This window comes from Apteryx mantelli, chromosome 4, assembly GCF_036417845.1.
Source record: "Apteryx mantelli isolate bAptMan1 chromosome 4, bAptMan1.hap1, whole genome shotgun sequence".
NCBI classification, from domain to species: domain Eukaryota; kingdom Metazoa; phylum Chordata; class Aves; order Apterygiformes; family Apterygidae; genus Apteryx; species Apteryx mantelli.
Window position 1 is genome coordinate 63,587,932 of NC_089981.1, and position 13,517 is coordinate 63,601,448.

Consider the following 13,517-nt stretch of genomic DNA (forward strand, 5'->3'; position numbering starts at 1 on the left):
AAATATCAATACATACCAAAGAGTTTATAATAATAATTATTATTTTACAGGGATCTTGTTGATTCCAATGCCTCATGGTTCAATTTTGGGTAGACAAGTTAGACGTAATAACTTAAAGAATGTGAGGCTAAGGCACATTCTAATCAGTCAAGTCAAGAATAACAAAATATCTTTACCAGAGGGTGAGTAGTGAGTATTTTAAGCAGAACATTTTTATTACATTTAAATTTTGTTCTAGCTGGATATCCTGTAATGTCAAAAGAAAACCCAATAGCTAACCCACCTGTAGTTTTTATGCTAATTGTCATTTCTGTTGTTCCTCTCAGTAGAAAGGTCAGGAATCGAATGATAAAACAGAAAATGAACTCCTATCTCCTCCTTCCAGAGTGTCTCTAGGTTGAATGTAGGAAACATGTATGCTTGCATCAGTCCTACAGATAAAAACCTCCATGTTTTGTCATCTGTCAGTCCAGCACAAAACTCGCACCTTTATTTAAAAGAAATGAAGGGAAACACCAGTGGGAAAATTGCCTCTCTCCAGGACCCAATCACTAATCATGCTGTCTTTGATGCACTGTGTTGTTATGGTGAGACAAAAATAGTATTAGGGCTGCTCTGCCAGCTTGTGAGCTTATGGGCTCACAAGTCAGAAATGTCTTGTGCAGAAAAGTGGCTGTGTAAACCCTGTTGTAATACAGCTACCAGAGATTGATGGTGCCAAGAGTGAGAGAGAGACTTATAAACCTTGCCTTGCTGTATTAAACATTGAAAGACTGACAGTGTGGAGAGAGAGAAGACCAAAGCTCTATAAACTTTACTTTATTACACCATCCATAGATGAACTGCACTGAGGGAATATAAACCCCATTATATTACAGTATCCAGGGACGGACACTGCTGAGAGAGAGAAAATGCTGTCTAATTTCTGTTGAAGATCATAGCATCCAGGGACCAATAATCCTGAAATGGAGAAAGACAGAGTTCCATAATCTCTGACGGATTATAACATCCAGGAACAATTGCTCTGAGATAGAGTGATGGTGATCTGGATTACACCCTTCAGAGATGGATAGTACAAAGGCAGAAAAGGAGATGCTGCAAGAGCATAATGCAGTAGGAATAGAAAGCATAGATTGTATGTAATGAGACAGCCTGTGGGAATTATTACTGAGTTTAGGAGATTCCAGGCCTTGCCTGCATTTCTAGATGGTCAAGAATTGAAGATGGAATGTAGTTCTATTTATTTATTTTTGTTTAAAAAAAGAATCTTTACTATTAGTATAAGTACAAATCTAAGTGAATTTCTTATCCCATTTAAATACTGCAAATGATACATTTCTTTCTGACTTTTTGTTTTAATATTAATCTGTTTTTCCCCCTTGTGATTTCAGCTAGAGAAATGACTCGAGGGAAATTCCTCAACATCCTAGAAAAACCCAAGAAGTAGCTGCTGCTTCTGGAGTTTGGACAAAATACCCCAGCTGGATCATTTTATGTACTGTGGATCAGGATGAACCCCAGAACTTCTAAGGAGGAGAACAAAGCTCTTGCTTTAGATCTTCAGAAGCAAATGTCTCTGTTGCTTCCACAGCTCGTCTCATAATGGGGGAGAAGCATTCCATGTGCAGATCACAAGGATTGCTACAAATTCCATTGAAATTCAGCCTTTTTCTGACCTTAAGATATCCAACAGGAAGACTCAGGCTTGACATGCTGTGACAAAGTTACCTGCCAATTTTTTTTATCCGCTATTCAAAGTGAACAGCCCCAGGGTCCTCACTGAATTGCTCTCAGTGGCCACCCCTGTTTGTAATGCATAAGAGATCTTTTATGTCGGTGGCCAGTGTGCATCATGATGCACTGACCCTTTCATGTGTCTCTTGTCCTAGATACATTGATTTCCTGTATGCAATTTATATGTTGAAAGGTTTGAGCAGAGTTTGGGATGTAGACTGACTGATAGTTCTAGCCTTGGTTCTCCAGGAGCGTACGCTTTTTGTGTAGAAGTTGAATGCCATCTGTGTATTAGATTCCAGTCACTGCCTTCAGAGAAGCATATCTGGTACTCTGAGGAGGACCTTCAGTCTGGTCTATTCACTTCACATTGCTTGCATTGTGTGGTATGTACCAGGAGCTTCTTCTCACCACTGAACGGTTCTCTTGTGAAATCTAGACTGACAGACCACAGGGAGAGAGGAAGAGGTGTGTGTGTGTCATGATGGAAAATATCTTTATAGAATCTTTGGCCAGTGCATAGAAAAACTTTATCAGTCCCCTGCAAATCTCAATGTACTTCTTATGAAGCTAGAAGCAGAAGAAAGTTAGAAATAAAAGAAAGTTATAAGGTTGACAGGCAATAAAGCTTTCACTTAGAGAGAACTCCAAGAAGTGGCAACAGGCTTGCTAGCTCCACTGCAAGGATAGTCTGCTTAAACACAAGCTTCACACTTCTGAAAATAGCATTCCTTGATGTTTTCCATTATATTAGAAAACAGCAACCTTAAAATTTGCTTCACCTACAAAGATAGAATTTTGAAGAGAGAATCTTCCAGGTTCTGGTGTCTTTTGGCACAAAATTTTGGGCGTTATTCATCTCATGGCTTAATGCCTTTTTTTCTGTTGATGCACTTCTGTTCATCCCTGAGAGGAGGTAGGGAGCATGTTCAGATAGTTCATTTAAGAAAAGAATTTTTTCATGTCATCCAATTTCCTTTTCCTAGAAAACAGCATTTTAAGCATTAGTAAATAGGTTCTTCTTTTTAGGATAAAAACATAATATTGAAATGTGGGGTGAAGAACAGTTTGTTTTTTTGTTTTTTGTTTCTTTTCCCCTCCATTCAGAAATGTCATTTTTAGCATGCAGGCTTTTCAAAAGTTGTCATTTCCCAGACTCAGTCACATGTGAGAGGAGAAATGACTTGGAATAGTACTTGTGCTGCATCATTAACAGTTTGTCCATAGAGCATTGCATATTTCTGTCTTTGCAGAGAGAGGAGACTGTTTTCAGGCGCATGTGCAATAAGTAGGAGAAGATTTTTAACCAAGTAGACTTCTCTGAATTTTTAGTAAATGCTTGTGACCTTTCAATCTTCAGTCTGTGGTTGCTTGATCAGTCAGAACTAGGCTCATTTTGGACAGCTCCTGTTAACTAAGTTTAAGCAGTTAAATTGCATATTCCAGAAAGACCATACACAAGTACTGAGTATTTAGGCATGTCAGGAGTCTGATTTTTAAACTTAATGGATTTATTTCCATACTTCAGATTTTGCAGGACTAAGTTTAACAGAGGAACTCCATCCATTGAAAACATGAGAGATGAGACAGGAGAACGTGAAGAGAAGCTGTAAGTGGTAATTCAGAGACAGAGAAAAAACTTGCTGGTTCAAATTGATGTTGATGTAGCTTTGAGTATTAAATTATACATTCTGGATGCAATATTAAGTTTGTATATCATATTTATAATGTAAATACACACATATATAACATATTGGGATACATAGCCTGTATCACCAATGTGACTTTGTGCATATTGTAGAGGTTTGTAGATTCAACACATTGAGAAATTTGAGATCTGAAGGAAGGAGGAATGTAAGGGAAGATATCAAAGTCTGACCTGGAAACATATGTGTATTTTCTGATATGTCTAGTAAGTAGTAAGGGATTTCAAACTTTAAGTAGTTCTCAGTAACCTTCCTGTGTTGTGTTTTTTTTTTTTTTTTTTAAAGCCTTTACCATCTGCAGCAGTACTTATTATCCATAGGGCAGCAAGTAATATATGCTTTAAAACTGTGGTATTTATTGGCTTTGTACTTGTCATCTGTAGAGATGAGTCAGTGATGTATTTTGTAGTGGTAATATTTATATGTATTTTTGTGTGTTAGCCAGAAGATTGTAATCTGTCTGTTACTGCTGTGTGGTCTCGTAATAAACGCAAAGCTCACAGAACACTCTGGGTTTCCAAAATAGCCCCCTGAGACGAGAAAGCTGTGGTTTAACCACCTAGAAAATACTCTTCCTCAGGCTCTTTTCACTATTAAGATGGATAACAAGGTGCTCCTCTGTGTACTGCCACCTCAGTTTTTGGCCAGTGCATGCTCCATTCCCATCAGTAAATAAGTAGTTGGCAATATCCAAATGGAACTAAAGGTTTTCACACCCTGTTAAACCCCATTTCTTTCTCCACTGATGTCCTTCCCAAGCAGCAGTATCTATGAAGGATGAGAAAATCTGGGTGGCTTTTGATTGGTGATAATCTTCTGTATTTGGAAACATCAACAAAAAAGTTTTGACAAATTAAATGATGAGAATGAGGAGTATATTAGGATCAAAATTTGGTAATATTATATGAGCTAATGCATTGCTTTATAAAGTGTTTTCACATGTCAGTATGTCAAATGTTACTGTGAGATTCTCGGAAATAAAAGGAACTAAATACATATTTGTTTTAAATGTGTTACGTGTATTCAGTTGTAGAAGCTGTTCATTTCAATCTGAGTATCAGATGCTTTGCTGTTTAGTCCAACTGAAAAGAAATTCTTCTTCTATTATCCATTGCACCTAGACTTTTATGATGGTAATGAAGAGGATAATGTTCCATTACCCAGTGTTTTGCCATTATAAAGTTGAGAATCTTGGAACACTCCTATAGCACGGAGCTTTTCAGTTTTGCTTCATATTTCTCCTGCCAAGTCACCTAGAAATGACAGATATTTGTATATGTATCTGTCAGCAGGAGACCCAAGAGTAACATCTTTCTACCGAGTAACAAATACTGATGCTTGGAAGGCACACTTACACTGTAGTATTCACTTAGAACGCTCTAAAGAGCTGTTTGACTTCCCCTTTATCATACTGAGTGTCATTGCTGGGGTGTACTGCCTCAGTTCTTTTACTTTTCTCAAAAGGAAGTGGCTCTCAAATGTAAGGAGTGACATGAATTGGTTCCTTAAATACTTTCTTCATGGCAGTGTGTGCGAAAACAGGTTATTATCTGGACAATAAGTGAGCCATCTGTTACATGGCTCTAAATAGGACCCAAAAACAATCTGAGCTGTATGAAGTTCAGTGAATAGTTCAACAATTGGTGATCCTGATTTTGTTATGGTTTGTAGTAGAATATGAAAGACACAAAGATCTCCTCTACTCTCATATATGCTTTGTTGTTGTTATTCTCCAAGAAGATCTCTTGAACCTCCATGGAAGAATTAAATTCAGTCTTTTAACAGGTGAGCATCCATACTGCCAGAAGCGCAGCAGAATGTATCAGACTTGTAAGAACCAGTTGTGATCAGCAGGCAATACAGCCAGGAGATTTGAGATTCAAAACTGACTAATCCAACTCAGAGGTAATGTTTGAATCTTATTCTATGTTACTGATGACTCATAAAAATGTAAGATGCTATTACATCAAATCAAAGGTCCATTCTACCTCTAATCTTCTCTTAGATTATAAACCGTTGTAGACACAAAGGGAAGAGTGTAAGCATAAGACTTGCATGGAGTGATTTTACTTTGAGTTAACTTACCCCACATCCAGCAATCTGTTTTAGGGATTTAGCTAGTAGTTGAATCTGGTCCACAGTGGACACTACCCTCCATAAATTTGTCTTATTTCTGATTCATCTGTATGCTTGGCCTCTAAAATGCCCCTTGACAGTGAGTTAAAAAAAAAAAAAAGGTAAAGAAGCATTATTTGTCTTAAAACTCCTTACCTGATAATTCGATTTTGAACCTTTCATTTCTTTTATTTTTAGGAACAGTAATTTTTTGTTACCTTTTTTTGCTGTCTGTGCGCTATCCATGATTTTATGGCTTCTGTGATATTTGTGTTCTATGCTTCTGTTCATCTTTCTGCAATTATCTGTCTTCTATTATAGTCTTTTTGAGATGGCATAATCAAAGCTGCAGGGTATTCAAAGTGTGGGCATACTGCAGAGGCATGTAGGCCTTAATCACAGCTTGCATTTTGTTCTTTCACTGTTTTATCTCATGTCACCATGGCCTGAAGCCCATTTCGAATATCTGTAAGAACAGGATCATCACTCAGATTTGTAGTCTATTTATGCTGCTGAATTCATCGACTTCATCTTTGCTCACAGGAACTTGTCTTAGGCAAACAACACTTCTTCCAAATCATGACGACAGTTGTGACAACCTTTTTATGCTAAGGAAGAGGTACTAGGCAATTCCATCACTGACCTATGCAGTACCTAAAAACCCCATAAATTACATCTTTGCATTAAGACCTGAAATCCTGGACTTCTTTCCCACCATGAACTCAGTAACATTGCATAAACAATTCTGTAATACTTCTAAACTAATATCAATTTTTAGATATCCACAATCAAAAAGACAACCAGTAAATTACTGTTACAGAAAATCCATGGATTGTTGCATCTACTCCCATAAAGCTAGTGGTCATTCAAAACACCAAAGATATAATCTAGATTGAGGCATTCAAGCATCATCACATTTGCTCTGAGTTCGTATAGTTCCTCCTTCGAAGGAAGAACCCCAAGCAACAAGGACACACTTAAAGGGGCTTTGCATCATGTCTTTGTGAGTTACCTGACTGTGGTGAACAGACTGAATATAGTATGAAAATAATCCTCACCCCTTAACATTGTATCCCTCTAGTGATACTTTTTAAAAAGTCATTAAACAATCAATCTATATTGGAAGAAGATCATATTTTGAAAGAAAATTTCCCAGAACCGCCTCTCTGTATCTTCAGTCCAGCAAAATTACAATTGGAGGGAAACTTCCCATCAACCCTCAATAGAATGGAGGTGATTAGAACAACAAATGCAAAATTTATAATAATATTTCTATAGTCACTACAGTAAAAGCTTCCCACCACAGATGTAACAAAACCCATAGTTCCTACATGTACACCCCAGAATACACATCAGCTGGTGTACCAAATACATTCAAAGATATTGTGGGTGATGCCAAATAAGCATTATCCATCTGAGGAAACTTCTTCAAAAAAGAAGAAAAACTTCTTCAAAAAAATGCTGTGATGGTATGTTTCAGAGTATGATTTTTCTCAAATTTTACTAAAAGTCTTTGTTGCTTTTCCCTGGAACTATCATGGCTACAGCTAATTCCAAAAATGTTATTTTCCTTATTTTGACTGATCTTTCGGAGAACAGCCCATAAGGGCTCCTAGATCTCTTCCCTGCATGATGACAGCTCACTTAAATCCCAGTTCTTTTCTTCTGCATTACCTACAGGCTTTGTCATCTCACTGCCCACTCCTTTCTCTATATTGTTGACAAGGATGTTGACTAGCACAGGTCCCATAACAGTCCTTGGGGGGCAGGCTGCCAACCTCCCTCTTTTATGAAAACTGACCATTTATTTCTGTCAGTTGTTTCCTATCTTTTAATCTATTATTGATCCACAGGAGGACCTTGTCTATTATTTCATGGTAGCTTAGCTTCTTTAAGAGCCTGAGGAAAGCTTGAGCAAAATTCAAGATTATATCACTAAGTTATCTTTATCTACATGCTTGTTAATTTCTTGAGAGATACCCAATAGATGTGTGAAAAAAATTCTCTTCTACAAAAGCTATATTGACTCTTGCGCGTTATAGCCTATGCGTCCCTACATCTACTCTATTCTTTAGATATCCACAATTTCAACCTATTTACACTGTCTGATGCTAAAGCTTATTGGTCTGAAGTCTGAGCTGAAACCCTCTTTAAGGACTCTTGCCACAGATGTCATTTGCCATTCCTCTGATGCTTGATTTAAGGTAGAGGTTACACACCACATTTAGTATTTCAGCAATTTTTTATCTTAGGTCATCCAGAACTTTTCAGTGGCCATCTTTTGGCCCCACTGACTCTTCTGGTATCTCACATACTTGAAAGTGAGGAGCTTTCATGCATTTTTAAAATTTTACAATGAAGTTGCAGAAGAGCCATGTTAGCCCCCCTCTCTCTCACATGCTTTAGAGGGCAAATGTGCACTGAAAAGAGTAGAGACAAGGAGCAAAACACTGACCATTGTTTGTTATGGGATAAAACTCCTGCTGACTTTCAAGAACCAGAATTTCATCATGATAAAAGATGAACCTTGATATTTTTAAAAGAGAGGGAAAAAAAAGAAGGGCTGGAGCCTTTTGGTTTTATGTGATACTGGGGTTCTTAGAATAAAAGCCATTCTAGAGATGTATTATCTTTCCAGTCCTATCCCTACATCAGTGTTTTTAGTTTCTTCGAGGAGGATGAGGTCAAATGCAAAAACATGAAATGATGAAGTATAGTGGTGATCATTTGAAGTCCATATAAAGACATTTGAAGTTGCCAGAAAAGTGTGGACTGATCCAGCTTTCAAAGAGCATAACCTGGACTCTACATACAGTATGTGCAATATTGCCCTGTTTACTTATATTGGACTAAAATTTTCAGTATGGAGGGATTTCTTCACATTTAGACTCTATCATCCACTGAAACTGCTGATACTTAGACTTGACCTTTTCAGTCATGTCCCTTTGAGCAGAATGACTGACTCCAGGCAGTTGATGCTTGTGCAGAATAGGCGTTTTCTTGTTGGGTTTGTGTGGTTGACCTCTGGCCTGCCTGCTGATTCCTATAATACAGATCAGTGGCCAGTGAAGCCAGAACGCTCCCTGCCTGTCTCTGTTATAGACACCTCAGTAAGGAACAGAAAAGAAGAAGCGGGGTGAGCTCGAAAGCGCTTACTTAATTGCTAGTAGAAAAAATGGGTAATAAGAATGACCTTGCACCTTATTTATTGACCATATCTCTGGGGGGACAAAGTGCTTGACTTGATTCTGTATCACTTGAAAGGCTGTCTCTGTGACCAATAGCTGATGAGTAGGTGTGTAATAACATAGGCTAATTAAATTTTGTGCTTCAAGGCACTTGGATGCCAGGAAGGATTCCCCTCCCACAAATGCCAGGCTCATCTAACAACTTTTCTGTTAATCACAGAAGTTTAAAGCTAATTCTGAAGCATCAGAAATTTGCTGTTTACCATCTTACACTCACCGCTGTAGTCCAGAATGCAATAGGTTATGAACAAAAGTCAGGAAGAGGGCTCATAATCTGAATGAAAAAGAGGGATAAGAGACCAGCAAAGATACCCAAGTGGGGTACTTGGATACTCAGGTCGCCTGGTTCTGTGGCCTTTATTTTGTTTTCCTTTCCCTGTATTAAGGTAGCTGTTATTAGTCATTGCTAGTTTTCATTGATTTATTTATATATTGTATATCAATTATCCTAAATTGCTTTTCTAGCTCATCACCTGCCCCTGTCTTTTTCTTGCACTCTGTGTGGGTTAGTTTATCACATAAGTCACTCTGTCTTCCCACCCACCAAATCTTTCTCCCCTGCTTAGTGCACGGAAGTCAGATGGTACAATATAGAGCCAGGGGTTCTAAGTACCTCTGGCAAGACCTTTTGGCCTGATTTTCAGAAGTGATCAGTATCTAATCAGCTGCACTGAAGTCAAAGGGATCTGCAGGTGTGGAGTATCCTTAATAGAATCAGTTGAAATATTTTGTTCAAAATGGGCTTCTTGTCAAAAACTGTTATTTTCTTCTAGAGAAAATGTTTTGCTGAAATATATTATATTGATGATAGTTTCTTAAGAAAGTGTGGGGTTAAAAGTCAGAGGGAGTATGAGTCCTTCCTCAATCTTGTTTTGATCAAGGACTTTGAACTGGGGTCTCTTATCCTTCTCTTGCCTTCTCCTTCTGGAAATTCTTATATTCTTAGTCACTTTGTGGACATCTTTAGAAATCTGTCCTGTGATACGCATTCCCTTCCATGGGAGCTGACAGGATGTCATTTATATACATGCTCCTTCTGAGTCTGAACTCTGAGATAGGCCCACAATATTGCCTCATTGGAGAAAAGCACATGGCAGGTCTCTGTCCTGCATTTCTTTTGAAGTAAAGGAGACCCAAGTGAGTCTTAGTGGACACTGAAGGCAAACCTTTGCAGTTACCCAATATTCTCTGTATTCAGTGTTGCTCCTTCCACAATGACAAAACAAGCTAACTAATTTTTGCTTTGGAATGACATAAAAGCAAATGTTTATTTTTGATTGTGGGTGGAAGCACAGATATGCATGTGCTGTTAGTGACTGGAAAGGAGAAGGTAGGTCAGTGATTAGAGTAGGAGGAAAAGGGAGAGTGTGTGCACAGGTGGACACTGGCATTTGAGAGCTGGAGATAGCGTGGAGAAAGCCTTTGTCTCCAGCAATGAGTAGCTGATGCCAAGCAATCTGACCTGTCCCCTTTGGCCCTGTTCTGCATAGCTGGGCCCCACAGCCTGAGCTGCTTTTCTCACTGTTTCTCCACTTTCCCTTTCTCATCTAACAGCCTGAGATGCAGCTCCTGTTGCTGCTTGTGGCGCAGGGAGCGCTGGCTGTCGCTTATTAGAAGAATTCCCCCAAGTCAGACCTATGGTAAGAGCCGTGTGAAGCGGAAGACAATTAGGAGCTTATTAGTGTCCTGGGGAGACATGTAACTTGTGTTGCTGGGACTTACCAAAACAGCGAGAGTCTTACTGGCAAGCTCCAGCCGAGAAAAGACTGAGGAATTGTCTCACCTAATTATGGGGAATGGACCTCTTTGTGTTTGTGATTCGGTACGGTTGTCCGATCGCTTTTCTCTGGCTGCTGGCTCAGGCCGAGCTGGAAGTGTGCTAATTAGAAGAGAAATGGACGTAGTGATCCTGTCAGCTCTTGTTACCGGTGTGGACAAAGCCGAATATTATTCTGAGGCAGTGTTTTGTGAGTGTCCCCCTTCCAGCTCTCATTAAGGGAGAGGTTGGTGGACGGGGAAGGGATTCGACCACATGGGTTGGCTAATGGAGCACAGTTACTGTTACTGTGCTAATTAACGGACTCAGAAGGCAAATGTTTCTCCAACCAGCAGTCCTAGCAGCTGCAGCTGGTGCTTCCAAAATCTCAACCATCTCTCTGGCAAGTGAGGAAAACACTGTATGTACAAGGGGAAGGGGGTTTACTTATGACAAATCTATCAGACATCCAAAAGGCAAAAGAACCACTAAAATGGTCAACAAAGAGACTGAAAGGGCATAAAGCTGCAGAGGAAGCTGGTTGAGCTCCAGCGATCCCTTCCCCCTGCACATTCATGTAGAGTGCAAAGTGTCATCTTCTACCCTGCTGAAATGGGAAGTGAGCAACATGGAGAAAATGGAGGAACTGCAAGGGCCTTTAGATGCTGCCAAGAAATTCTTACCTTCTCCAGGTCATCACACTTATAGTCTGCAGTGAGAAGCAAGACAGTTGTGTATATCAGGATTTTTTTTTGCCCCAGAAAAGCAGTTTGCACTCTGTCTATGTGACCTTCAGCTAGACAAAATCCAAATGTTTCACATAGGTTAAGGCAGGTGAAGATGATCACGATAAGAGACAGGAAACACTAAAAAAAGTGTGCGTTTCTATGCCATAAGCCTAAACCTGCTACAGTGAAAGTAGAGAGAGTTACTGGAGAGATGGAAGACAAAAAATGGAGCCAGAGCAGGTCAGTAGCGTCATAGCACCTGAGGTAGCCTCAGCAGAATGGAAGAACAGCGAGTGTTATGGAATGTCAGTGGAAGTGAGTAGTTTTATCTGCTGTACACACAGATATTTTTGTTAATGCCATGGTGTTTTTGTAAAGGAGCATAGTGACTTGCACAAATAATTGCTGCTTGATGTTTGAAAAGATACTGGAATGTATCAATGATTAATCCTGATTTGGGATGTGGTGGTCCTTTGAAAGAGGCATTCAGTCCTTAATTAATCAATGTCTTTGGGCCAGATAGAGTAAAATAGATATTATATTGTCCTAAAACTTCCAATTTTCTTTCTTTTAACAATGTACTTGTCCTCTTTCAACCATTTTTGTTCTATAATGGCCTATAATTCTCTGGATAAAAACTATGTGGCCAGGAGAAAGGAAGTCTTTAATTAGTTATTCTTGCAGCAGATGCTGAACCCTGCCCATCTGTCCCCTGCAGTTAGGCCCTTGCCAGCAGTCCTGCAGATTTCTGTGGTGGCCAGGGCACATTTCTTTAGGGTTCTGTTACATCACCTTATGTTGGAGAAGTAGCAATGTTACTCTTCTGACTGGAAAAAAGTCCTTCCTGTTCAATAAGCTTATATTACAGTTTTCCCTTACCAATCTATTCTCCTACTAATTTTAGGGCAATCAGAAAGTGTACCAATACCTGTGCCTCTGGTGAGGCTCCAAATAGAAGATGATATGACCCAGTCCTGCAAGATCATGTTCAGCCATGGGCTAGGAGGAGTCAGCAGCGTGGAGAGAAGTCAGGTGTGGGAGAAGTGGAAAAGGGATTGTTAAAGATGATGCTGTGGAAAAGCGGAAGGATTTGAGGTGTTCTGAATCTCACATAAAGCTTTCTAACCTTACAGCAATTCCAGCAAGGAAGCAGGGGGACAACAGTATCTTTTCCTGCAAGAGGAACCTGTATGGCTCTTCATATTTCAGAAGAAATCCCTAGAAGTTTGGAAATTACTCCTAAACAGCAGTCTTGGGGGATAGTTGCCCTTCCCCCTTTCCTCCTTTGTCCCAATTGTCCCAATTGTCGTTCAGTTCCTCAGACTTCAGAAGAGCAGTATGTTCAAAGCATGGGGCACTGTCTTTGACATTTCTCTCACTCTTCTGTCCCTTTCTGCATGTTTGAGTACTATTTTCAAAAGTATTTTGTCAAGTTTTAAAGCTACAAGGGACTTCACGCTTGCCTTTCTTGGGTTATTTGTCCCTTATGGCTGTTGCAGTGAGAAGGTTATCTGTCTTTCCAAGGCTCCAGCAGTAGTCTCCATCATCTGGGACGGAGCTTGAAGTCCGCTCTGTGTCTTGTGCCTCTTTATTTTTCTATCTCCAATAACTCTGAACCCAGCAAGGATCTTTTCCTTGGGGCAGGACATACCCTGTTCATGTCATAGCCCTGCAGTCCTGCAGAACTGTAAAAGCCTTCTGCTTTCTCTTCCCTTTTAGCTGTGGTTTATTTTCTACTGGCTGCTCTGATTGCTTGAATTTTAGGAGTCCTGATGCAGGGACTGATCTCCAGAGAGAGCTTGAGAAGTATCTCTTCTGCAAAGAGGTTTATTCCAGAAGAATCCTCTTACTAAAACCCAGAGAGGAAAGAGGAAGACCATTACTGCATCTGACTTACCCCAATGAGGTGGCAGCTTTTATGCTGCCTCACAAATAGAAAGAGGCAGATGGAGAAACATTTGAATGTATTACTTCACCTGACCTGAAGTTCTGCAGCAGATGCTCAATGAAACCCACATCACCACTGCTTTCAAATGTCCCAACAGAACAGATATATAACAGCAATTTTTGAAGAGGGAGAAATGCTGTTACATTGAACCTTGGGGATGGACCCCAAGTATGGATCACTTACCTAGCTTCCCACCTATTTCATATCTGGTCTGAGGAGGGGTCCTAAATCAATAGCAGAAAACTGAAGACCATCACAATCACCTCCATATTCATGCTCTGG

At 39.6% G+C, this 13,517-nt stretch overlaps 1 protein-coding gene across 4 annotated transcripts in view; it reads left to right on the forward strand.

The window, feature by feature from the left end:
* Nucleotides 1-13,517, forward strand: part of LIN52 (lin-52 DREAM MuvB core complex component) — a 71,383-nt gene that overhangs the window by 43,393 nt on the left and 14,473 nt on the right. Inside the window, exons 6-7 of one of the 4 annotated variants that reach the window (XR_010884190.1) lie at nucleotides 5,226-5,345; nucleotides 12,192-12,216. Coding sequence is in view for 1 of the 4 variants with exons in the window: in XM_067296782.1 (XP_067152883.1) it covers nucleotides 1,392-1,447 (56 nt within the window). In the remaining 3 variants the exon portion in view is untranslated. Of the gene's footprint in view, nucleotides 1-1,391; nucleotides 4,437-5,225; nucleotides 5,346-12,191; nucleotides 12,217-13,517 lie in introns of those variants that run through there. The other 3 variants (XR_010884189.1, XR_010884191.1, XM_067296782.1) reach the window with 3 other exon arrangements.